Below are 23,773 nucleotides of genomic sequence, written 5' to 3' on the forward strand. Positions count from 1 at the left end.
TACCAGTATTTTCTTCTTGGTTAAATTTGAATAGCACCACAGGAGAGTCTGATTCATCCTCAACCTGTAGGACAAACAAAGATACAGGTCAGGCATCCTTACTCACATCGTACCTTTTTAACATGGAGAAACAGTTAACATAAAATGAAAGGGTGCAGTGTAAACACATATTTAAGCATCAACGCTTGGTGTCCATGGTTTCTGAATGTATTATGTCTGTGGTAATGGATGGACATAGAGGTTCTGTATTACTTATCAAGTTTCTCTGTATGGTGGTGGTAAAGTGAGTCCTTGTCTCACAGTATGAAGCAGCCAAATCAAAGCTCCAGCTTAGAGGATTTAGCTGGTCAAATAAACTGGCCACTAAACGAACACTTTGACCAATAAAGAACTGGTTAAATGTTGGTTTAACTTGATGCCAGCTAGTTTTAACTGGAAACATGATGCCATCATGAATGGATGTATACTAAACCAATGAATAAAAAAAATATAAGATGGACTGAAACACTCAGCTTTTAGTGTTTGCTGACGGCTTGGTCCAAAAAAGTAGTTTATATGCAAAACATCCTAAGGAGATGTTTTGCATATAAATGCATTGGCTCCCTTTAGATCAGCGGTCCCCAACCTTTTTTGCACCACGGACCGGTTTAATGTCAGACAATATTTTCACGGACCAGCCTTTACGGTGCCGTGGATACATACAACAAAATAAAATGATAGGACCAAGACAAAAACTGTGGTATTTTGTAAATATAATAATAAACGTCAATTCACTGTGTAATTGTGTAACTTTATTAGCAGCGTCCTCCTAAAAATGCACCAACAACATTGAGAGTAACATCCTCCTCTCTTCCCCTTAATGCTCTCTGGTTGCTATGGTAACGCGCAAATATCCATCTTCTTCATCTTCATCCGCTTTATCCGGCCGGGTCGCGGGGGCAGCAGCCTAAGCAAAGAGGCCCAGACCTCCCTCTCCCCAGCCACCTCCTCCAGCTCGTCCGAGGGAACACCAAGGCGTTCCCAGGCCAGCCGAGAGATATAATCTCTCCAGCGTGTCCTGGGTCTGCCCCGGGGCCTCCTCCCGGTGGGACATGCCTGGAACACCTCACCCAGGAGGCGCCCAGGGGGCATCCTTGTCAGATGCCCAAACCACCTCAGCTGGCTCCTTTCGATGTGGAGCAGCAGCGGCTCTACTCTGAGCCCCTCCCGGATGGCCGAACTTCTCACCCTATCTCTAAGGGAGAGGCCAGCCACCCTTCGGAGGAAGCTCATTTCCGCCGCTTGTATCCGCGATCTCGTCCTTTCGGTCACTACCCACAGCTCGTGGCCATAGGTGAGGGTAGGGACGTAGATCGACCGGTAAATTGAGAGCTTCGCTTTTACACTCAGCTCCCTCTTCACCACGACGGACCGGTGCAGCGTCTGCATTACTGCAGCTGCAGCCCCAATCCGTCTGTCGATCTCCGGCTCCCTTCTCCCATCACTCGTGAACAAGACCCCGAGATACTTGAACTCCTCCACTTGGGGCAGGAACTCATCCCCGACCCGGAGTGGGCACTCCACCCTTTTCTGGCTGAGAACCATGGCCTCAGATTTGGAGGTGCTGATCCTCATTCCCGCTGCTTCACACTCGGCTGAGAACCACTCCAGTGCGAGCTGGAGGCCCTCACCCGATGAAGCCAACAGAACCACATCATCCGCAAAGATCAGAGATGAGATTCTGAGGCCACCAAAGCGAAAGCCCTCCGCCACTTGGCTGCGCCTAGAAATCCTGTCCATAAAAATTATGAACAGAACCGGTGACAAAGGGCAGCCCTGGCGGAGCCCATCACCCACCGGAAACGAGTCCGACTTATTGCCGGCAATGCGAACCAAGCTCTTGCAACGGTTGTATAGGGATTGAATGGCCCGTAGCAATGGGCCAGACACCCCATACTCCCGCAACACCTCCCACAGGACACCCCGAGGGACACGGTCGAATGCCTTCTCCAAGTCCACAAAACACATGTAGACTGGTTGGGCAAACTCCCATGCACCCTCAAGTATCCTCGAGAGGATGAAGAGCTGGTCCAGTGTTCCGCGACCAGGACGAAAACTGCATTGTTCCTCCTGTATCCAAGGTTCGACTAGCGGACGAACTCTCCTTTCCAGCACCCTGGCATAGACTTTCCCGGGGAGGCTAACGCGCAAATATTTCTTTCAAAATAAGACACACAACGACAACACGGGAAAAGACCCAGGGAAACCGAGTTAATGAACACCCAAGCTTCAATTCTTGCGGCCCAGTATCAAACAACTCATGGACCGGTACCGGTCCGTGGCCTGGGGGTTGGGGACCACTGCTTCAGGGCAACTAGTTCTAATGAGAACTTAAACAGTTCCCTTCAGGTCAAGTAGAACCACTGGTCCATGGTTGCCATCAAATGATCATTATAGAACTCCAAGCATTTACATTGCTCCAATATCACTGTAAAACCGTTTTTTAAAAGTCTGAACTGTGCAGCTGGACAAAGCAGTTCTGAGAATATAACACTACATGCGTGTTTAATGTTAGAGACAAGCTTAGTGGACTAGCCAGAGTTCAATTAAACAGACAGTTGATCTCAGCAAAACAGCACGTAGTACATGTCATCTTTTGCTAAAACACAAAGACAGTGACATTCAGTTGATAGGTTAAGGCAAGCATCATGCCTGGGAACTGAACTGAAATGAAGGTTACTGTTTCTGCTTTTGATGTAAGGGTCATAATTAGTTCAAATATGCTTGGGTTGTTAAAGACACATTGTTCTTTTATCCAAGTGAAATTTCAAGGCATGGGTGAACCCCTTCAATCTGGCAGAACTGGCCATTCATTTTTATATTATCCAAGTTTGTCACACCTCCAAACTAGGGGCAGTAAGTAGATAGGGTTTTGTTCTCAGCTTGTATCTTCTTTTAAACAATAATAGCTATCATATTGCAAAACCAAGGATGCCTCAAGGAAAGCTCTGAGAATGTTAGTAAGTAGTAGAATTCATCTCAGTCCTTTATGCAACATGCCTCATTCAGACCTATTCATAAAAGAACTTTTTTCTACACCTAAGTGCCTTTTACCTAATATTCACACACCTTACTTGCTCTACAGCAACCCCAAGGTTTAGAAGGACAAAGGTAAGGCTTTCAAAACTAAAAACATTGAACCAACTCTCAAGCAGTATGAGGGTCTGGGGCTATTCTGCTGCTAGTGGTACTGATTACATTGCACAAAGTCAGCTGAATAATGAAGAAAGGGGGCCTACCTCGAAAATCTTCAACTTGACTCCAATCAACAGCTAGACAATTGAAACTTACACACTAGGGTGTTCCAACAGGATAGTGATCCCAAACTCATATCAAAACTGTTTTTGGAATAACCAAAGCAGGCTAATATTAAGCTTCTGGCCTTTCTAATGCCCTGACCTCAGATTTGTCCATTATACTTAAAAGCTGGGTCTTTGCCAGAAAACCAAGCCATTAAAATGACATATTTATTAGGGGTGCAACGATACTCGTATCGATATTGAACCGTTCGATACAGTGCTTTCGGTTCGGTATGCATATGTATCGAACAATACAAAATTTTTAATTTATTTTATCAACTTTCCTTCTGACGATGCTGTCTGTGTTGAGCGCTCAGTGTATCTGAGCTCGACAGTGCAGCCTAGGCGGAGTAGTCGAACACAGATTCACTGAGCACAGGGCAAGCTAGCAAGACAGAAGTTAAGCTCTCGCTGCAACATGGCAAATTGAACCTCCCGCACCCTCATTCAGATCTGGCGTTTGGAACTATTTTGGTTTTCATGTGAAGTATGACCCTGAAGGTAAGCGCATCATGGACTAAAGTAAAACAGTATGTTGGATGTGCCACGCAATGCTCAATTACATGGGTGGGAACTAGTGTGTTAGCGCAGTTAGCTCGTTAACGTGTTGGCCGTCCAGCCCCACGCACGGGGTGATCCGCGGTAGCTTGTTAACGGAGATTTGCCGTGTTGTGGCGTTAACGTCATTTCAACGAGATTTACGCTGACAGCACTAGTGGGAACACAACAAATATGACTGCACATTTACGCCGACATCATCCTAGTGCAAAAACAAGTGGAAGTAGAGAAAAACAACAAGCAGGCATGCTACAAACTTTACCCGAGTCATTTAGACAGCCGTTAGCACATGATTCTCCTTATGGGGACCTGATATGTTTAATATGCTGCTGAGAATATAGCCCAGAAGAAGCGTATAGTATAGTTTTTATTTTGGAAAGAGCCATTTCTCTGTAATAAACTCTCTTTTCCAAAGATGAGTGATTCCTCAATCAGATACAGGGCTCGCAAAATCGCTAGCCCGACGTCCTGGGGGTAGCGATTTTTCCAGTCGGGCTACCAAAATCTATCTCTGCCCTGCCCGTCGGCCTATCGTAGGAAGGAAAAATATATGTCAATGCTTTTGCATTCTTTCGGAAATGTAGCTGGGTAGTTATGTCATTGGCATCGGTGAGCCACTATCAATATGTGACATATTGAAATCGCGTTTGAATTTGCGCTTGTTTTTTGCTTTCACTTTGCAATCGCGTGAACTGTGTATAGAGAGCGACAGCACTGATTGGTGAGTGATGATAATTTGCGCACCAATTCCTCTGACATCGTCTTATCAATCGTTAGCTTACTATGCAAACATGACAAGTGAAATCTCCCGCAGCTTAAACATGTGAGAGGTTGATCGCACAGAGAATCGCCGAGCGTTAAGTGAGTGCGTGTGTAAAAGCAGCAGGATATAAATTTTAGTTCTGCTGAGCCAAATAAGACAGGTCAGCGTGAAGAAGTGACAGCCAAAGAAAAGCTTACCACAAAACAGAAAAGTTATGACAAATCAGACTATAAGGCAAAAAGAAAGTGCAGCTTTATGGTTTCATGGACAAACGAATTTCTGTGGCTGCAATATGACGAGCTAAATAACCAGGGCTGCACATAAGTGGTCCTCAGGTGCGCATTCGCTGTCAAAATAAAAAACGCGCACAAGATAAGAAGTTGCAACGCGTGTTTGCGTACATAAGATTTTCAGGAGGAGGACAGACATTTGTTTAGAACTCTTAAAGATGTCGAAGAAGCAAGCTCCTTTAAGCAATTACTGTGATGTTCCTCCACCTCCAAAGAAATGTCAGAAGGAGTCCGAACCACAAAAGAAGCGCATATTCTCCGAAAAGTGGTTGCAGGAGGTGAGCTGGCTTCAAACAAATGATGAACGCACAGAGATTTGGTGCAGAATGTGCCGAGAAAATTTAATAAATGACAAATTAAAAAGGCAAGAACTTTTTTTTTTTATCGAAAAAATATCGAACCGTGACACCAAAGTATTGAACCGAACCGAACCATGAATTTTGTGTATCGTTGCACCCCTAATATTTATGTGTATGCATATATCTTCTGAGCCCTTATGTGCACTTTTGATTAGAGGAAATCTCCAATTAAAACTTGTGCACCCAAGTTATTAAAGTTGTATGCTGCATAATCTCCCATCATGAAAAAAGAACAGTTCAAAGAAATAATTAAAAGCCCAAATTTATATGTAAACTCCTGACAACAACCTCATAACTGAGGATTATACATCATATTTAACAGCTGAAGAAATACCTTATTTACTACTTATTTCTGCAAGCTTAGTGGACTGAAAAAAGTTATAGTTCTAGTAACATCAGTACTCTTACATCGACATGTATTTAAGTGCCAAGTAAAGGCACGGGTGCATGACTCAATTATTTTTTTCCAAATGCAACAACTCGAGTGTAGAGAGGCATTCTCTGAAGTACCTCAAAGAACATGCCTGAGTTGTTGATAACATAAACAATTAAGAAGAAGTGGTCCATCCATTAGCCAATGAAGACTGTTGAGCTGATGTAGGTGAAGGGAAATGGTGATTGATTAATAGTTAGAAGAAAATCAAAACAAGAAAAGGGAGGACAGAGAGGGCTGGGGAAAGAGTAGAGAGGAAGATGGGCAGAAGCTTGGCCCCACGTACAATAGACAGCATGAGAGAACCCAGAACATCCTGCAGAGAAGCCCTGGAGATGGGTGGAATCGGCGACACCACACCCTGGAACCAAAGTAACCCACACTGACTATAACTACAGTTATACAAACATACAAAAAGGAAGTCTCTCTCTCTCACACACACACACATATGCCCATAGAGCTCATTAGCAGAACACTAAATGTTCACTGCATCTGTATTAGACTGTGATTTTATGTTATTTTTTTGTGCTTTTACTTTCCCACGCTGTCAAACTCAATTCTGTCAACATCACTCTCTCCGAGTCATTTTCTTTCCAGCCTTATGAAAGCCAATCAGCCTCCACGTGTTTTAAATCTTATTGACCATTTGATCAAGTTGCCACAAATAACCACAATTTACGAAAAAGACTAGAATGAAGTCATGGACCCACTATTAATCAAGTGTGCCATCACATGAGCCAAAGTGTGAAAAAAGGTGTGGTTTATTACCACCAAAAGTTTCAGGTGAGAACACCCTGTCATGCGAACTATGTGAACTTCTCTTTCAAACCATCTGTCTTACAAAACATGAACAGTAGTGTCCTCAAGTGAGTGACCTTTATCCTTTGAGTCTAGGTGTAGAGCTGAGCCTTGTCCTGTCAAGGTAGCTCTCCTATGTTTTGCTATCTGGCTGCTGTTGTTTCTCCAGTGTTGAGGTCTGTGCACTCCTTGCTGCATTGCACAGTATATAACTATTTCCCTTAGCTTTTTCTTTTTAGGGAGTTTTGTCAAGTACTTGTGTTGAGCCTTCCATCCTCGTCAAATCCAACAGCACAAGCCAGAAACAGAAAACTATTATCTTTTGTATCTTTCAAGGTGAACTTTTTATTTCCACTGAGTTGATGTGAACAGCACAGGTTTTGACCCAAATATCATCCAACTATCTGTATCAGTCGCTAGGTGTTATCACTTTGAAAGAGCCAAGAGCTTCCTCTAATGTAAAGGTTCGATATAGTGGGTCGTAGTGGGGAGCCCATGGCACATTCATGCTTTTGTCTATAGAAATCCTTGTACTTAAAATATGTGGCAGTAAGCCAGAGGGCTTACAGTGTGATCTGATCAGGGATAAAGCTGGTGTGTTGTGTAAGGAGCTGTCTTGCTGTATTTGCCTTTATTTGACAGTCTGCACTGCCTCGGTTGTGGTTATACAAGTAAAAAGTGAGACACCATGAATTCATCTGGATTTTTGTTTGCTGGTGAAGTCAGTAGAATTTTTTAATGCGATAGGTGTTCTGCCACCAAGGAGCTGCCTCAGTGATGGATGAGTCACCTTCCTCATCCTTCTCCTCTACTTTCTCTATTATATATCACTGGGATTAAGAAGGTCCACAAAGTATTCCGTTTACTGTCTAACAATATACTTATTTGAAGTCAGGAGCACTCCACCCTGTCATCGAGCTATGTGAACTTCTGCACTATACACAGTGTGGTCCGGTGTCCACCATCCGGTTACCACCATGACAGGTGGTTTGTGGCTGCAGCCCAGCCCAGCAGCCTCAGCAACAGAGGTGCTGCACATGATTCATTTGAACTCAATGTCCCTAGTCTCCCTTGGAATGCAACCTCTCCCTTTAGAAGCTCTGCCTAAGGTGCAAATTGAAGATCTCGGGACCAGGGCCTCTGCTAGGCATTCCCAGACCACCCTCACTATATGTTTAGATGTGCCAGGTCTGTCCAGCATCCTCCCCCACCACCTAATCCAACTCAACATCAGTGGTGGGGGAGGATGCTGATCAGTTGACAGCTCAGCTCAGCCCCTCTCTTGGACACCCAAGTGTCCAAGAGTGTCCTGGTGCCACATGTACTCATGGACACCTTTAGGTTCTAACACGGTATTCGTTATGGACAAAATGTGCTTTGCACAAGAGTCCAGTAACAGAACATCACTCAGGTTCAGATTAGGCAGGCCATTCCTCTCAATCACGCCCCTCCCTCAGGTCTCACTAAGTCCCCAGGTGAAGCACTCTCAAGCACCCCACCAAGGGTTTTCAAGGCCGGGTACTGTGAACTGTCATTTGGTGCATAAATGAGCTAACCCCCTTGTCCACTGGACAAACCTCCAATATACAGGCAGCAAGGTGAGGGGATACCAAGATACCCACCCGAGCCCACTGCCTCTCACAAAGGGCAACTCCAGACTGGGACATAGTCCAGCCCTCTTCAGGAGACTGGTTCCAGAGCCTAAATCCTGTGTTGAGGTGAGTCCAACTATATCTAGTCATTATCTCTCAACCTCACACACTAGCTCAGGCTCTTTCCCCACCAGAGAGGAAGGGAAAGAGCGTCCTGCAGGTGGTAAGCATACAGGAGTGTGGACCCATGTCCCTTCTTCAGGCTGCACCCGGCCACCAGGCGCTCTCCCTCAGCTACCCTACACAGGCTTGGCTCCAGGTTGGGGGTCCGGTAACTCCATCCTGGGCAGGGGGAACGGTTCCCTTGGTCTTACACTCATACGGGTCTTCTGTAATGCTCTTTGTCTGGCCCCTCACCCAGGACCAATTTGCCATGGAAGACCCTACCAGGAGGCAAAAGCCGCCTGAAAACTAGCCCGTGGAACACACAAAACCATCTTCATGTTGGGGGTCACTAATCACATCCTTCAATAATGACTCATGCCACTTACCTGTGTGGCACCTCGCATCGTGCATTATGAATATTCCACGTTATATTCCAAACAAACAAAGAAGAAGAACATTAAAACAAATCAGTGTTTAATATGTTACAAAAAAAGTTGAAATATGACAAATTCATATCCAAACAACTAATAACTTGCGAATGGAAAGTGTCACGACAAGACTTCCGTCTCTCTAGCAACCTTCTCCACCTTATGTGGAGTTCCCAGGCCAACCGAGAGACATAATTTCTCTCAAGCATGTCCTGTATCTATCCCCTCGGTGGGACATGGCCAGCCTGAACACCTTACCTAGGATGTGACTGCCTCAGCTGGCTTTTTTGATGTGGTGGAGTAGCAGCTCTACTTGGGGCCCCTCCTGAATCACTCAACTCCTCACACTATTGCCAAGGGAGAGCCCATCCACCTTTAAAAAAGCTCATATCGGCTTCTATCCGCATTCTCATTGTTTTGTCTTTAAAATAACTAACAACAATAGTGTTAACAAAAAGATCAGACTTTTCAACAACAATGCTTTATCTGGTGGCAGACAGCTGCATAACATTTATGACACAGCTATTTACCCAAACTGACCATCAGTGAAAATTAACAATGAGATTAAACAACTAGTATGTGTGACCATAACAACGATCAGATATCTAGTCAACTAGTCGTGTACAATCCTACTGTGCATCCTAATATTTAATTTATCCCTTACTTTTGTCTTATTCAAATTTTACTGGTAATTTATGTCACATTTTTAAAAAATATTTTATTCAGTTCTGAGCTAATAAGATTCAAAGGTTGCTTCCAATTTTCAGCATTTCAGCATTCAGGATTTCAGCAGATCCCAAGATATATATATTTTGTTTAAATCACACATTTTACAAATAATTATTATACATAAAAACCTGGCCCTAATACACCATAATAGGGATGGACCGATCCGATATTACGTATCAGTCTGATACTGACCTAAATTACTGGATCGGATATCGGAGAGAAATAAAAAAAAATGTAATCCGATCCATTAAATATCAGGAAAGCATCTCACAAAGCTTGCGACACGGCGTAACTCAGCGGCTGTGGTGTGTGAGACCTGTCGGCGGTCTGGTTAAACATTTGGAGCCTCGCTACCAAACCGGCATTTCATCTCCGAGAAAGTTATCCCAGCGAGAAGTAAAGCAAGTGTGTAAGTTCATCTCTGAATGTTAGTAAAGCATTCCCACGTTAAGCTTAACAACTGATATATGGAGCGACTGCCCCTTGTCTCTCCCTCCCTCTCCTGTTGCTACTGCAATCATGAAACTGATCAATGATCAGCTGATCGACTTTGCTCTCTTGTTTGTTTTTGGCCCACTTTGCACCAGAAAGAGGAAACCAGCGGCTAAACAACAGCAGCATGTTTAAGCTTGATAAACTGCTGTTAGATTTTATTTAATATTACTTTCCACACCAGGATCCTTTTCTACGTAGCTGACGGCTGGTAACTGTGCAGGGGCGGGTCTAGCAAAGTTTAGCCAGGGCGGCAGTTAGGCCATTAACAGGGAAAGGGGGGCACAAAGACATACTTTTCTTTCTTATTCTCATTTAAAATGTCTAGCTTTTAATAAATAATTATCTGAATCTTACACCCAAAGTTTTTTATCTGATGTAAAATGTATAGAAGTCCATTACTGTATATAGTAACTATAAAGTCTAATATACCCTAGTAAGCTACAGTACTTTTTCCTTTGAGAAGGTACCATCTGTGCAGTCTGCAATTCTGTTGAAGAGAGATGTTGAATCTATTTAATTATTCTTGAAAATAATTTATTTCTGTGCAATTTCTTTCACACTGCATCGAATTAAAGTTGATTACGTTGATTAAGCATCATGAGGTGGAGGGTGGGGGATGGCTCCCTATGTTTTTTTTTTGTTGCTGGGAGTTGGCAACCCTATTAGTTAGGTTGCTAAATTTTTCTGCTAAGTACTGTTTAAAATACCAGAATAGGGAGGATGGTGCAGGTTTAAGTTTATTAGATTGATCAGTATTGCTGAACTATGAAATAATTTGGGTGCAGTGTATTTTTTGCATACAGGTATAACCAAATAGCTTTAGTGTTTTTTTTTTTAAAACTTGAGTATGAACTTATACAAAATGCAGCAAGATATTAAAAAAACAGTTTTATTGATTAAAAAATATTTTATCGGATTCATATCGGTATCGGCAGATATCTAAATTTATGATATCGGTATTGTGTCGGACATAAAGTGGTATAGTGCCATCTCTACACCATAATACACACCATCTTCACATCTTTCATCTTAAAAGGTATTTTGTAATCCTGTTGATATTTACGGCTCATCTTGGACAATTTTTGTCACACACTAATTTAAATACTTTAACAAACTATTACTTCAGCAAATTATATTCATTTTCATCATTGCACACTGCAAAGTTGTGGCGTTTTTTTTTTTTTTTGCTTGTTGCGTTGGGTTTTTTTACTGAGGTGCATCTGGATATTTTGTAATTAGTTGCTAAAAACTAATTCCTTCATATTCATTAACATTACTTGTAGAAGCCATCCTTCATTTTGAGCTAAGTCTGCACATTTTAGTATGGTACACATCATAATTAATTTCAGAACATGAAAAATTCACCTACCAATGTTTTGATACAGGTTAGAGATTGTACTTTCTGAAGGAACAGCTGGCTCTAGGAGGGAGATAAAAAGAAGTCAAATGTGCAAACATGTCATGCATTCATTCCTGAAATAAATGTAAACTTTTAACCAATCGCATTAGGACCCTCTTCCTGTAAACAGACAGTTGATTCAAGCGAGCAGTTGTTTCAAGAGCAGACAGTAAATCAGTGATTGCAAAGCCATCATTGCAAAGCCATTGCAAAGCCATTACAAAGCAATCATGTGTGTAATCATGCACACAAAATGATGGCTTCTTTGAGTTCTACACATGGAGGTTGTTGATATGGGGAGGAATGAAAACGAATTATTGGTTCTTTTACTAGTTAGCTAACATAAACTAATGTTAGTCTATTGAACCAATGAACCGATCTTGTGACATATAACGTTCTGTACTGACAGAAAACTCTCAATACTGAATCACAGGCTCCTCCATGGTCCTGAAACTGTACAATGGCTATGCAAAATAAAGGGCATTGGTTGTAACTGTGTTTTCTTCTTTGACAAACCAATAATGCAGTCTTTAAGATGACGCGTTGACATTTTATATAGGAAATGTAGCTATGTGCATATCCTAGACATATTTCCTATATTAGTAATCCTCACCAGAGTAGTAGCATGTTTTATCTTCTGAACAATTCCATTGTGACCAAGGTACTGTAGGGACAGCCAGAGAGGCAGTGCCCGTAGCTTCTCCACAGGGTGGCTGGAAGTTAAACCTGCTGCCAGAGACTGGGAGACACAGTACAGAGACGCAGAGCAATGAGGGAGTTGCACAAACATAATTCCCAAGACCCCACTGGATCACCAAAAGATGTCACAAAAGTGATCACAATATGCACTCTTTCAGTTTCTCTGAAAATGATGTCAGCCCACCAGTGCAGGGTCTTCATGTCTGTAGAGGGTGACAGCAGTCACAGCCGGCAGTCCTAGCCACGGACCTGGTGTCAGTGTCATACTGTCACTTCTGGTGGCTGCCTGCAGAGACATGAAAGACCAACACCGATACACAGAACTTACATTACCACTTACAAGAATGTCTCATACATTGGAGGCTGTAGGAAGGAGAGAAACAAGTGCTCTTATTTCTGTTGAGTTTCTAAACTTTCACCTGTATCTTCAAAACAAATTAAAGGAACACTTTTAATCAGTGAAGAATCAAGACATTCAAACTTTTGGGATATATCTGGTAAGTAGTAAAAGGGGTTGGTCATCAGTTTCAACTAGAGGGGCGACAATGACACAACCGCCAAAGCTGACTGTTTTACATTTCACTGGGGTCAGTGTCACTACTGGCAGCATGAGATGGTATCTGGATCCTATGGAGGTCCCACAGGTAGTCCAACACCTCCAATTGCCAAAAGATTGGCATAGAAGGTAGTACTGGTAACAGTAAAGTGCCCAATATCCTCTAATTTGCCCTGTGCTCACTGCCTGGCAACATGGATCCTAACTGGCATTTACCATAGGACACAAGAACTGGAAGGTCCACCACTCTTATGCACATTCTTTAATTCCTAACACATTACCCAGGCCACATCTGTATATTCAACATGATTTCTTCCCATTGTAATCTGATGTGTGTTCCTTTAATGTTTTTTACATATGACCACAGCCCATGTCAGATATGGATGGAAGTCAAAAAGATTGAGGTCATTAAATACTTTTTTCTTTTTCAAACATCTGCTGTTAATTTGCTGCTGTGCCTGTGAGTCACTGTCCTACTGCAAGAACCAGTTGGCCAACTTTTAGCTGTCAAGACATATGTCCTCTCATTTGACTCTAGACTAATTTGATATCCAAAGGAGTTCATTATTGACTAAGAAGGCATGGTACCCAGGAACCATGACTGTAAAACAAAAACAAATCCCCTCATGCAGGTCGCAGGAGGTGATTTGTGCAGATGTGCTGTGTTTGCTTTTACCAAGCGTGGTTCTGTGCATTATGACAAAAAGCATCTCCACCTTGGTCTCGTCTGTCCAAAAGGCACTTCTAGAAGTTTTGTGATTCGTTCAGGTGCTGTTTTACAAACCTAACCCATACTATCATGTTCTTTTTAGTGAGATGCTAAATACTTTTTTCCTGAGAATCCTTCCAAACAAGCCATTCTTGTTCTTCAAATACGCCTTAATTCTTGTAACTTTAAGCAGTTCTCATGCTAACTGAAACCTGTAGACTCAGATGTAGCTGGTTTTATGGATGTGTTTTTTTGATTTTTGGCAGACATACCCTAACCTTGATGTGAATTTGCGGAAACATCCACTACAGGGAAAATCAGCATCTGTTTTCGAATGTTTTGCACTTGTGAATAATCATTGTCACTGTAGCATTATGTACTTCAAACTGTTTGGAAATGGCCTTCCTGGCCTGATGGGCAGCAACAATTGCTTCTCTAAGATCACTGCAACACACATCTAAATGCTCCAGCCATGCAAACTGCCAAAACCTCTACTTTTATAGAGGCGGTCACACTTGGTGATAATCAGTTAATCAACTGCATTTGATTATCAACACCAGGCTACTACTTAGGTTATTTCATATAGAAGCAACGATGTACTTTTTTTTTTCCACACAGTTTCTTTATCTTCTAATAATAGAGCCTGGTAAGGAATCTGGTAAAATATTTTTTTATTAAGTCCTGATATGTAAAACCTTTGAATTTCAATGGAGTGTGCTTTCTTTTTTACAGTTGTAGATTAACCCCATATTGGATAGATTTTAACATAGGTTTACCATGATAGAAGAGGTGACCTGACCCAGTGCTAGGGTCGCCAGATTAACCCTGAAAAAGAAAACACATAATCAGCTAACATTACAGCAGCAATGTAAATTTAAAAAAAAAAAACTCCACTTTTTCTTCAAGAATTAGTGGCAAAGAGCAGTGCAAACCAAGCTTTTGCTATAGTTGTACAGGTAAGAAAATGGATGAAGACAAGAGAGTTAGACATAATTGGGATCACGTCAATACACAGCTAGATTTCTGGAACCGGTCTCCTGAAGAAGAGCTCAATTTTGTTCTTTTGAAGTTGTCTTTGGTGAGAGGCAGCAGGCAGGGGTGGGAGGACTTTGGTTTGGTTAGGCCACGAATATAGGCTTTCAGTCTGCCTCAAACCATCAGGGGGAAGTGTTGCTCTACTCACCTGTCTATTTTTTGCAGATAACGTGGTTATGTTAGCCTCACTAGGCAAAGACTGGAGAACCTCCAAGTCTTAGGCCATGGTTCTCAGCTGGAAAAGGATGGAGTACCCTGTCTGGGTTTCTGGGGCTTTATTCAAGAGTAAGGAGGGAGTTGAGTGAGAGACAGACAGCAGAATTGTACTGATACTATGGTGAAGAGTGAGCTGAATGTGAAAGTGAAGATGACAATTCACTGACTGAGCGACTCTCTTCCCTCTGATATGTCCTTGAGCTCTGGGTATTGACTGAAATGATGATATTGCAAATACAAGAAGTGGAAATTAGTTTTCTCAGAAATGTAGTTGAGCTCTTCCTTGGAGAAAGGGCTAGTGATAAAGAGCTCGTCCATTGAGAAGGGGCTTAGAGTGTGAACAGCAAGGAGCAGTTGGGGTGATTTGAACATATGACTGGGACGGCTCATTGATGTGAAATGTTTCACATATGTCCGTGAAGGTTCTCAGTCATCCAGGTCATGGTAGTCTACGCCCAGAGTCAGGTCTGAGCATATCTGCTTAGACTGCTGCCTCAACAATAACTCACATAACCTGACAGATAGTGTTTGGATTGATCCAAACAAATTGGCTTCTTTTTTTCAGCTGCTTGGCAGCAAACAAGTATCATTTTACAAGCCATCATAATATCACAGAAGCTGGGTCAACGAAAATGTACTTTGCATGAATATAAAATCAGTCTAAACATCCATTTGAAATTGTTTTGTTTTTGCAATCAATCTATTTTAGAGGTTGACAGGAGCTACCCACCCCTCTACATGAAGCCACATGTTGTACTGATCACACAGTTCCTTCAGTCGACCTAACTTGTCTGTGTGCCCTGCTCCAGGGGTACCTGAAAAATTAAAATAATGGATAAGTGGAAGAGAATGGATGGTTGGATGAATGGAAATATACCAAAAACATATAATTAAGTCACTGAAGTTCATATTCAAAATGCAGAGTATTCTCTGTATTCTGAATTGCTGTTTAACCATCAAATGTATCATCTTTAACTCATTAAGCACAGACATATATAAAGTGCAATGTATAAACTGTGGCTGTCCTTTACCTGCATTGGCAATCAGCAACAAAGGAAGCTTCCCTGCATTTATGTCCTCTTTGATGAGTTTTTCCAACAGGGCAACATCCTGACGATGACAAAAAGGATCCAAGCCAACATAATTTTTATCTAAACTACTTGACAGATAGGTGTATGTGTTTTTCTAATCTGTGTTCTCCTACCATTTGGTGTTGGGATCCAAAGAGGGTGTTGCATGGCACTGTGCACAAACTGGAGAGAGGCAGGCCAAGCTAATGATACAAACACTGGCATGAAAATCACTATCTATTTTGTATTCAACTGGATGAAGTACAAGAGATCCTATATAATGGTAATACTGTCCTTCAACACCCCCCCCCCCCCCCCCCCCCCCCAAAAAAAAAAAAAAAAAAACAAAGGAAAAATGAAGGAAAAAGTCTGAAGTGTATAAGTTACAATATTATTATTTCAGGTTTGATTAAAAGAAGTGGAATCAAAGAATAAAAGCCGTGTCATCTCTGGTGCCTTTCCCCTCAAAGCAATCATGCTAGGTAAACACATTGTTACATACATTGACAAAAAATGTAAGATTAATCACTCCAAAACTAAGGGAATAGTGCTCTACTTCTAAAATTAGTTGGTAGTGTAGGATTGGATCTACCATTGCCGTGACTTTAGGTGTATTCCTATAAAGTATTTACACACGCCTTTTTTAAAGCTCGTGTGTCCCACCCATCTTACCTGGCTGCATAGATGCTGTCCGAGACCAGGCCTGCAGGAGGCACTCTGATAGATGACTGGCTGCCTGGTGTTTAGGACCACATAACCCTCAGTGGCATATTCTTCATAGCGAGCGTTGATAACGAGCCGGCACACTTTTACAAGGCCATCCCTGTCATCCTCATGAAAGCAGGTAGACCCATTCTCATACCTGAGGAACAGATGAGCAGCATGGACGGTTGGACAGTGCAAAAGGATTACAGTAATAGTCCAAATAAGCAAATTTCATTATGAGAAATATTTCTGTTGTTTTGATTCAGCAATGTGACCCCCACTGACATGGAGGAAAAAACATTTAATAGGGGTGCAGGGTTTTACATTTTCACAACAGACTGTGAAAAGGATAATTAGGGTTGTTTGCAATGCCTGGAGATGTTTAGAAGAGAGGGTAGTGAACTTTCTGACCGGATTGTTTAACACAAGTATACTAGCAGTAGTATTTCATTGTACAATCTTGCATAATGACAGTAACGTATCTCATCGTCCAAGGACAATGGTGATGGGCAGAGCTGTAGCAGTTACAGAGGGATAAAGCTGATGAGCCATATTATGACATATTATGGGGCGATCGTGGCTCAAGAGTTGGCAGCTCGTCTTGTAATCTGAAGGTTGCTGGTTTGAGCCCCGGCTCCAACAGTCTTGGTCGTTGTGTCCTTGGGCAAGACACTTCACCTGTTGCCTACTGGTGGTGGTTAGAGGGCCGGGTGGCGCCAGTGTCCGGCAGCCTCGCCTCTGTCAGTGCGCCCCAGGGCAGCTGTGGCTACAATGTAGCTTGCCATCACCAGTGTGTGAATGTGTGGATGACTGAATGTAGTGTAAAGCGCTTTGGGCTCTTTAGGGACTAAGTAAAGCGCTATACAAATACAGGCCATTTATGACGCTATGAGAAAGACTTGATAAAGCCAGGTTAGGATGAGAACACTTTGAGAGTGTTCATGAGAAATATAGAAAAGGTGATAAAGAGCTGCAATGTGCTGTTGTAGATCTAGAGAAAGCATATGATAGGGTGCCAAGAGAGCAACTGTGGCAGTACATGAGGAAGTCAGTAGTGGCAGAGACGTATATATGAGGCCGGTACAGGACATGAAATGAGGACAGCAACACAGTGGTGAGATGTCTAGTGTTACAGATGGGTTCAAGATGCGAGTGGGATTACATCAACAATCAGTTCTGAGCCCCTTCTTGCTTTCACTGGTGATGGATAGGTTAACACTTGAGGTCAGGCCGGAGTCTCTGCGGTGTTCGCAGATGTATAAGAGAGCGTGGAATGGTAGAGATAAAGTCAATAGAAGCAAGACAAATATATGCGTGTGAATGAGAGGGAGACAGGTATAAGAGCGAAGCTGGATGAGTTTAAATACCTGTGGATAACCAACCGAAGCAATAGACAGTGCACAAGAGAGGTGAAGCAGGGAGTGCAGGGAGGGTTGACTGGATGGAGACGAGTCAAGAACTGTTAAAAATTAGATGCTAAATATAACGGCAGTATATTAGGACTCTGTTCTATATTGGCATATTTTTAAGATTTTATTTAAAAAAATAGCAAACTCATTTGCATGAAGAAGGGAGCTGGAAAGGTGGCCTCCAAAACATAATGTAGAGGTGCTCCTGGTGCCCTCCTCATCAGGCCTTGCAAAATCAAAACTTGCTTTGTAGAAACAATATCAATTCAAACAATACTTCTTATTCTTCTGTAAATAATTCATGAAGTCTGTAGTGAAAAGGAATTGGTCCTGTTATTATCAGTCTGAAGAAGTCACCAAGTTAGCATGTTTGTAGACCTCATTTTCAGAAATCTTTTAATAATTAAGACAAGATGTCATATGGCATGTGCATGATGGTGATTTCCACAGACACACAGCTGCAGGGTCATACCTGAAGAGCCTGCAGAGCCACAGGGTGGTGTCAGACTGGATCCGAGTGGTCAGCTTTCGCAGTTGTTCTTTGTCCATCATTGAGATGTAGGCTGCCAGGCTGTGACCCAGCAATGCCATCTGACCGTGTTCACCCACATTCTGCATCCTGCTGAACACAGCACTTTCTGATGAGCCTTTTCTGATTAGCCTTGTGCGGACTATTATTGTGAAATGGCGGTATGTAAATAAAACTGACTTACTTCTGACTGGGTTTATCTTCTTCATCCTCCTCTTCATGAATAAGGTTATGAACCAGGCGCAGTACAGTGGCAACATCCTGACCACTGCACAGGAGACATGAGGAACAGTTCTCACAGTTCATATCAAATGTACTATAATGTACTGAAGTGAGTGGAGCTAAATCTAAAAGTCCAACAACAAAGCGTTCCCTGTCAGCTTCTCTCTATCCCTCCCTTTATATTCACTTTGAAACTTGTTGAGAAGTAGGACTTATCTTTGCCTATTCAGAAAATATTCTTCCATCTCTCGTTTCTAGTGCTGATTCACTGGTATTGCTGGTATCAGTTCAGTGACTTCAAAAAAAATAAAATTTAAATGAGGATGCACAAGTTTAAATGTATTTTTTTCTCTAATCCACACAGACTCAACACTGATAAATGGAGTGCATCTGGAAAGTATTCCCAGTGCTTGATTTGTTTCACATTTAACCGTGCTACAGCCTTTCTCTAAAATGGATTGCATGTTTTCCCCACACAAAAGATGTCTCTGTACATTCCTGCATCGTTCCTGCTGCCTACAAAAAAATCCCCACAGCATGATGCTGCCACCACCATACTTCACTGCAGGGATGGTTTTGGCAAAGTGTCGAGCAGTGCCTGGTTTCCTCCAGTCAGGCTGTCATGTGTATTTTACTGAGGCTTGGGTTCCATCTGCCCCCTCTACCATACAGACCTGACTGGCAACAGAAATGGCTAGCCTCCTGGAAGGTTCTATTTTCTCTACAGAGCAATGCTGGAGCTCTGTCAGAGGTCCAGCTGTAGGAAGAGTCCTGCTGGCTCCAAACTCCTTCATCATGGTGGCCACTGTGCTCATTAGGGCCTTTAATACTGCAGAACTTTTCTGTAGCCTTTCCCAGATCTGTGCTTTGATACAATCCTGTCTTAGAGGTCCTCACACAACTCACTGGACTTTATGGTTCAATTTGTGCTCTGATATGGGACCTTATACTGACAGGTGTGAGCGTTTCCAAATCATGTCCAGTTAACTGAATTTATAACAGGTGGACTCGAATGACAAAGGCGGTGAATATTTATATGTTGTTTTTTTATTTTTAAGAAATTTGCAACAATTTCAAGCAATTTTTTTCACATTGTCATTATGTGTAGAGGTTTACATTACTACATTTTAATACATACATCTCATAAGGGTAACACGATAAAATGTGGAACAAGTGAAGCACTGTGAATTCTTAACAGACACAGTATTGTGAAAAAAGAGGATTCCATGTTCTTTCTCCCACATTAACAAGACAATTAGAATTTACTTCTGTATATCACAACTGCCAAGAAAACAATAATCTTCAACCTGAACTGCCTGTATGTGAATATGAGTGTATGTGTTTTTGTCATGTAAGTGTGTGCGTGCGTGCGTGCGTGCGTGCGTGCGTGCGTGCGTGCGCGTGTGTGTGTTTGTGCTTGTGCCTTACTCTCCCTGAAGGGGTCCAGGGATGCAGCTTCTGCTGAAATGCTGTCTCTCTGTTGCTGCCTCCGGCTCTCTGAATAAACAAACAGATTTTGCAAAGTGTTACTTCGCTTTCAGTGTTGTAATATTCTGCCCTGCAGTTGACTGTACTCTGTATCTTAAAAATAAAGGCCATTCAGATATGAAGTAGTTTTATATCTTTTTATTATAGCATTAAATGTCAATACAAACACGTTTTAGTGCAGCAGCAGGTTTGTGTAAGTGCAGTTATCATTTTACAGCCCAGCAGCTCAACATTATGATGAGTTTCCAATGTCCACAATTAAACTTTCAAACCCAAAACAAGAATCTACCTCTCTATATTCCAATAACTCAGACTTGTATGTTGCGGTCCCATAATGCATTGCATTGGTGAGGTCACAATCCCTAACTCAAGATAATTGCTTGGTAGTTTGCTGATATTATTTTATAGCTGCAGTGTGATGAACTCTTACCTCTGTTCCTCTCCCAGGAACCTCATGGCTTCACTCAGATTTTTTCCCACTTGATCCAACGTGGAGTCCACCATATTCTTTGATATGCGAGTGCTCGCTGGAAGAGATTTAAAAACACTGTCATTTTATAATCATCATTACTGTTTCAATTTCACTTGTGTGACAAATTTCATTCACTGAACGTGCACATGTACATTCAAGCACACTGATTTTCTGCAGTCTGTACAACATGGTGGAGGTTTCAGTGGTGTTATGAATGTTGTCAAACAGATGGACAGGCACTTCTATAGCTATAACTTGTATAGTTTTAGAATCAAGAAACCAAAAAAACTATTCCTGAAAATTACCAAAGGACAAGAGCGTTTGCCTGCTCAGTGTGTTAACAAATAAATGCTGTCCTTTTGTGTTTACACGTTTCAATAAATCGCTGCGTCTAAGCAAAATATAAAGAACTACTTTATGTCATAGGGAAATGGATAAATGATCTATTCTACTAAAAGAAATTGGGTTCAAATTAAAAAGTTTGAAAAGAAACATGAAAGGACTGGGATGGGGATTGTTCCAGCCATGTGATAGCACTACCAGTAGTGTAGTGTAATGTAAACCACAGTGGAAGCTTTTATAAAGTTCAAAAATATCCTAACACATTTATATTATTTACATACTATCTCACAGCTGATAGTAATGACAGAAATTACACATGTATTCCTGGGTTTCATTTTCATTTTCATGTCTCTGACAGAAGACATAAAATACTTTAGATTCCACAAGTGCAGCATTACAGTGATTACAAATGCAACAAATAGCTACTGTGATTCTTAATTAATCTTGTCATTACCTTCTTGATTACTATTTAATTCTATTAAATATTAAGAAACACTGAGAAATGCTGCCCGATAGCTCACAGTAACATATTGTGATAGCTTCTCTAATTAAACCAGCAGCCACTTCACTACACTTGTAAATAAGAGATATCTATTGTTATACAGTACATACATAATAAATGAATAATATGGGGGTTACAATCCAATGTACTGTATACACATCATTACATGCAAATTCATCTTGTCTCTGTAACACAATAAAAACCACAGGGGTATAGTGAGGACTGTAAGATTTGAGAAAAAGACTTTCACAAAGTGAAAATATGTTTGAAGCACAGACTTTCAGCTTTCATTTAATAGGTTTTTCTTAAAAAGTACTGCATTAAATGTTTAGCAATTACAGCCACGTTTATACACAGTTTCTCATTGGACATTGTCAGTCATTGCACAACTGACTGACAAACAGATCAATGACGAGGTGAGGCCCATTCCCTTTTATTCCATGACAGATTAACCAGAGAGTTACTGAATATTTGGCAGCTGTTCACTGTAACTCTGAGGTTATGTACTTGACAGGCTTACATTTCATTGGTAAAATACAGTAGAGCATTCAAATGTGTGTGGACTATCTGAACTTCACTGTGTTTACTCTGCACAGCTGCTGCACAAAAACATTTAACACACTTTTATGTGCCTAATGTTTGAAACATTACTGCAGAGATGCAGATGGAGGTGTGCCCACATCAAACACCAACAATAATATGTTACTAATGTCATATTTTTCAAATATATTACCAGTATATATATATAAAACTGCTAACTGTGACCTAAATACCAAAGAGAAATATACCATCTATTAAGTCATCTCCTCCCAGTCAGACACGTCTGAAACACCTCACTTAGCAGTCAGCCAGGATGCATCACATTCAGATGGCCAAACTACCTCAGCCGTGATTAAGATGCAGCAGGTGGTTTTCTGATCTCTCTTCACTTATCTGAAGAGAGCCAGACAGTCCCTTTTGGAGAAAGCTCATTTATACCACTTTTATCCATGATGTCATTCTTTTGGTCATGGCTAGTGGCCACAGATGAAGATAGTGAGGTAAAGAGGCACAATCACACGTCATCCACTCACCCTGAATCAATTTTTCACGAGAGACCCTGCCAGATGCATTGTACCACGAAAACACAGCTACTGAAATCACACGCGTATATGAGGAAATGCTCCACAAAGGGAATTTCATACAGTATACGAAAACAAGATAATGTTTGAATATTGTGCATTATTACATTATTGTGTTCAATTAAAAAGAAAAAAATAATCACAAAAACGATTAATTATCAATAAACATAGAAGCATAGAAAGCCCTAAATCAAATCAATATTTGCTGTACACACTTTTGCATTGTGTTTGAATTAAGTTTTCACTTGTATAACAGTTTTATTTTATAATAATACAGTGGCCTATTTTAGCCTGCTACAGTGTTATTACTGTATTAGAACATAGTGTAGCTTCAAATAGAAAAAAAGTTTACTATCTGCTCCAAATCTATGCTCTGACAGGCGCACTGCTGCTGTCCTGTTGGGGGAGGAGTTTCGTAGATGTCACGTCAGGCTGCTGTCCCTTCCTGGCCTGACAGCAAAGCAGTGTCACCAGCTGCCATACCACCTTAGTGTACATTATGGCGAGGGCTGCTCAATAGGTCCCCTTAGAAATACAGGTTTGGTAGAGGTTCCACGCAGCAGACGGCGAGAGGACAGCAGTGCGTCCGCGCCGGCACGCGGAGCTTGCAGGACACAGACACACACGAGCAAGCGCGCCCACCCCGCTCGGTCCGTCACACACAGCACGGACCGAGCTCTCTCTCTCCTCTCTTTCACTTACCTTCACTACTCAGCTGACAGGCTGGCCGGCTGTGCACCCCGCACAAACGGATGCAGAAAATCTGTAGCTATGTCACGCCGCAGTGTCCGGTCTGGAGGGCTGCGTGCTGAAATGTTGAATTGGACACGTATTTACTGCTCCGACTTCTTTTAGTTTCCTGCAGACTGAACCGGAGAGTTTACTTCCTGGACCTGACGTGCGACGTGCCTTCGTTCCACGCTGGCAACGCTGACGTCATGGTTTTGTCACAGGACTGTCCAGGTGGCATTTTTAAAAATTTCTATTTTAACGAACACAGAAATAAAACACTAAAATTACAAATAAATAAGTAAACAAAAATACAAAGCGTGTTAAATCGCGGACTACTACTTGGGAGGACATGTTTTTTTAGTGAGAAAAAAGTGATCCAAAAAGAGTAAACTTTAAATTTAACAGGTAACGAGTAAATAAAATTAACATTTTAACTTTTTTTTTCTTGGAAATTATCTCATGGTCAGGTATCTAATGCTAAAGAAACAGTGTTGTAGCTTTAATTGCCAAACAAATAAATAAATCAAACAAGTTTGTTTCTGTTTTTTTGTTTGTTTGTTTGAGTGTGCGTCTGTTTTATTTAGATGCTCTCTTGTCTCTAATACTTCCCCTGTGATTT

The 23,773-nt window shown here is 41.7% G+C and overlaps 1 protein-coding gene across 4 annotated transcripts in view; it reads right to left on the reverse strand.

The window, feature by feature from the left end:
* pdxdc1 (pyridoxal-dependent decarboxylase domain containing 1) overlaps positions 1–23,526 on the reverse strand; it is a 47,538-nt gene extending 24,012 nt beyond the window's left edge. The window contains exons 1-15 of one of the 4 annotated variants that reach the window (XM_085155827.1): positions 23,125–23,526; positions 20,416–20,512; positions 19,926–19,994; positions 18,460–18,543; positions 18,219–18,365; positions 16,305–16,494; positions 15,767–15,835; positions 15,594–15,672; positions 15,293–15,377; positions 14,088–14,136; positions 12,231–12,332; positions 11,961–12,086; positions 11,318–11,368; positions 6,028–6,102; positions 4–64 (exon numbers count right to left, since the gene is read on the reverse strand). In XM_085155827.1, the coding sequence (XP_085011953.1) occupies positions 4–64; positions 6,028–6,102; positions 11,318–11,368; positions 11,961–12,086; positions 12,231–12,332; positions 14,088–14,136; positions 15,293–15,377; positions 15,594–15,672; positions 15,767–15,835; positions 16,305–16,494; positions 18,219–18,365; positions 18,460–18,543; positions 19,926–19,994; positions 20,416–20,489 (1,261 nt within the window). In that variant the 5' untranslated portion in view covers positions 20,490–20,512; positions 23,125–23,526. Of the gene's footprint in view, positions 1–3; positions 65–6,027; positions 6,103–11,317; positions 11,369–11,960; positions 12,087–12,230; positions 12,333–14,087; positions 14,137–15,292; positions 15,378–15,593; positions 15,673–15,766; positions 15,836–16,304; positions 16,495–18,218; positions 18,369–18,459; positions 18,544–19,925; positions 19,995–20,415; positions 20,513–23,124 lie in introns of all 4 variants that reach the window. The other 3 variants (XM_085155826.1, XM_085155830.1, XM_085155828.1) reach the window with 3 other exon arrangements.
* Between the last annotated feature and the right edge of the window lie 247 nt (positions 23,527–23,773).

The sequence above is a fragment of the Neolamprologus multifasciatus genome, chromosome 4 (genome assembly GCF_963576455.1).
Source record: "Neolamprologus multifasciatus chromosome 4, fNeoMul1.2, whole genome shotgun sequence".
Classification (NCBI taxonomy): Eukaryota; Metazoa; Chordata; class Actinopteri; order Cichliformes; family Cichlidae; genus Neolamprologus; species Neolamprologus multifasciatus.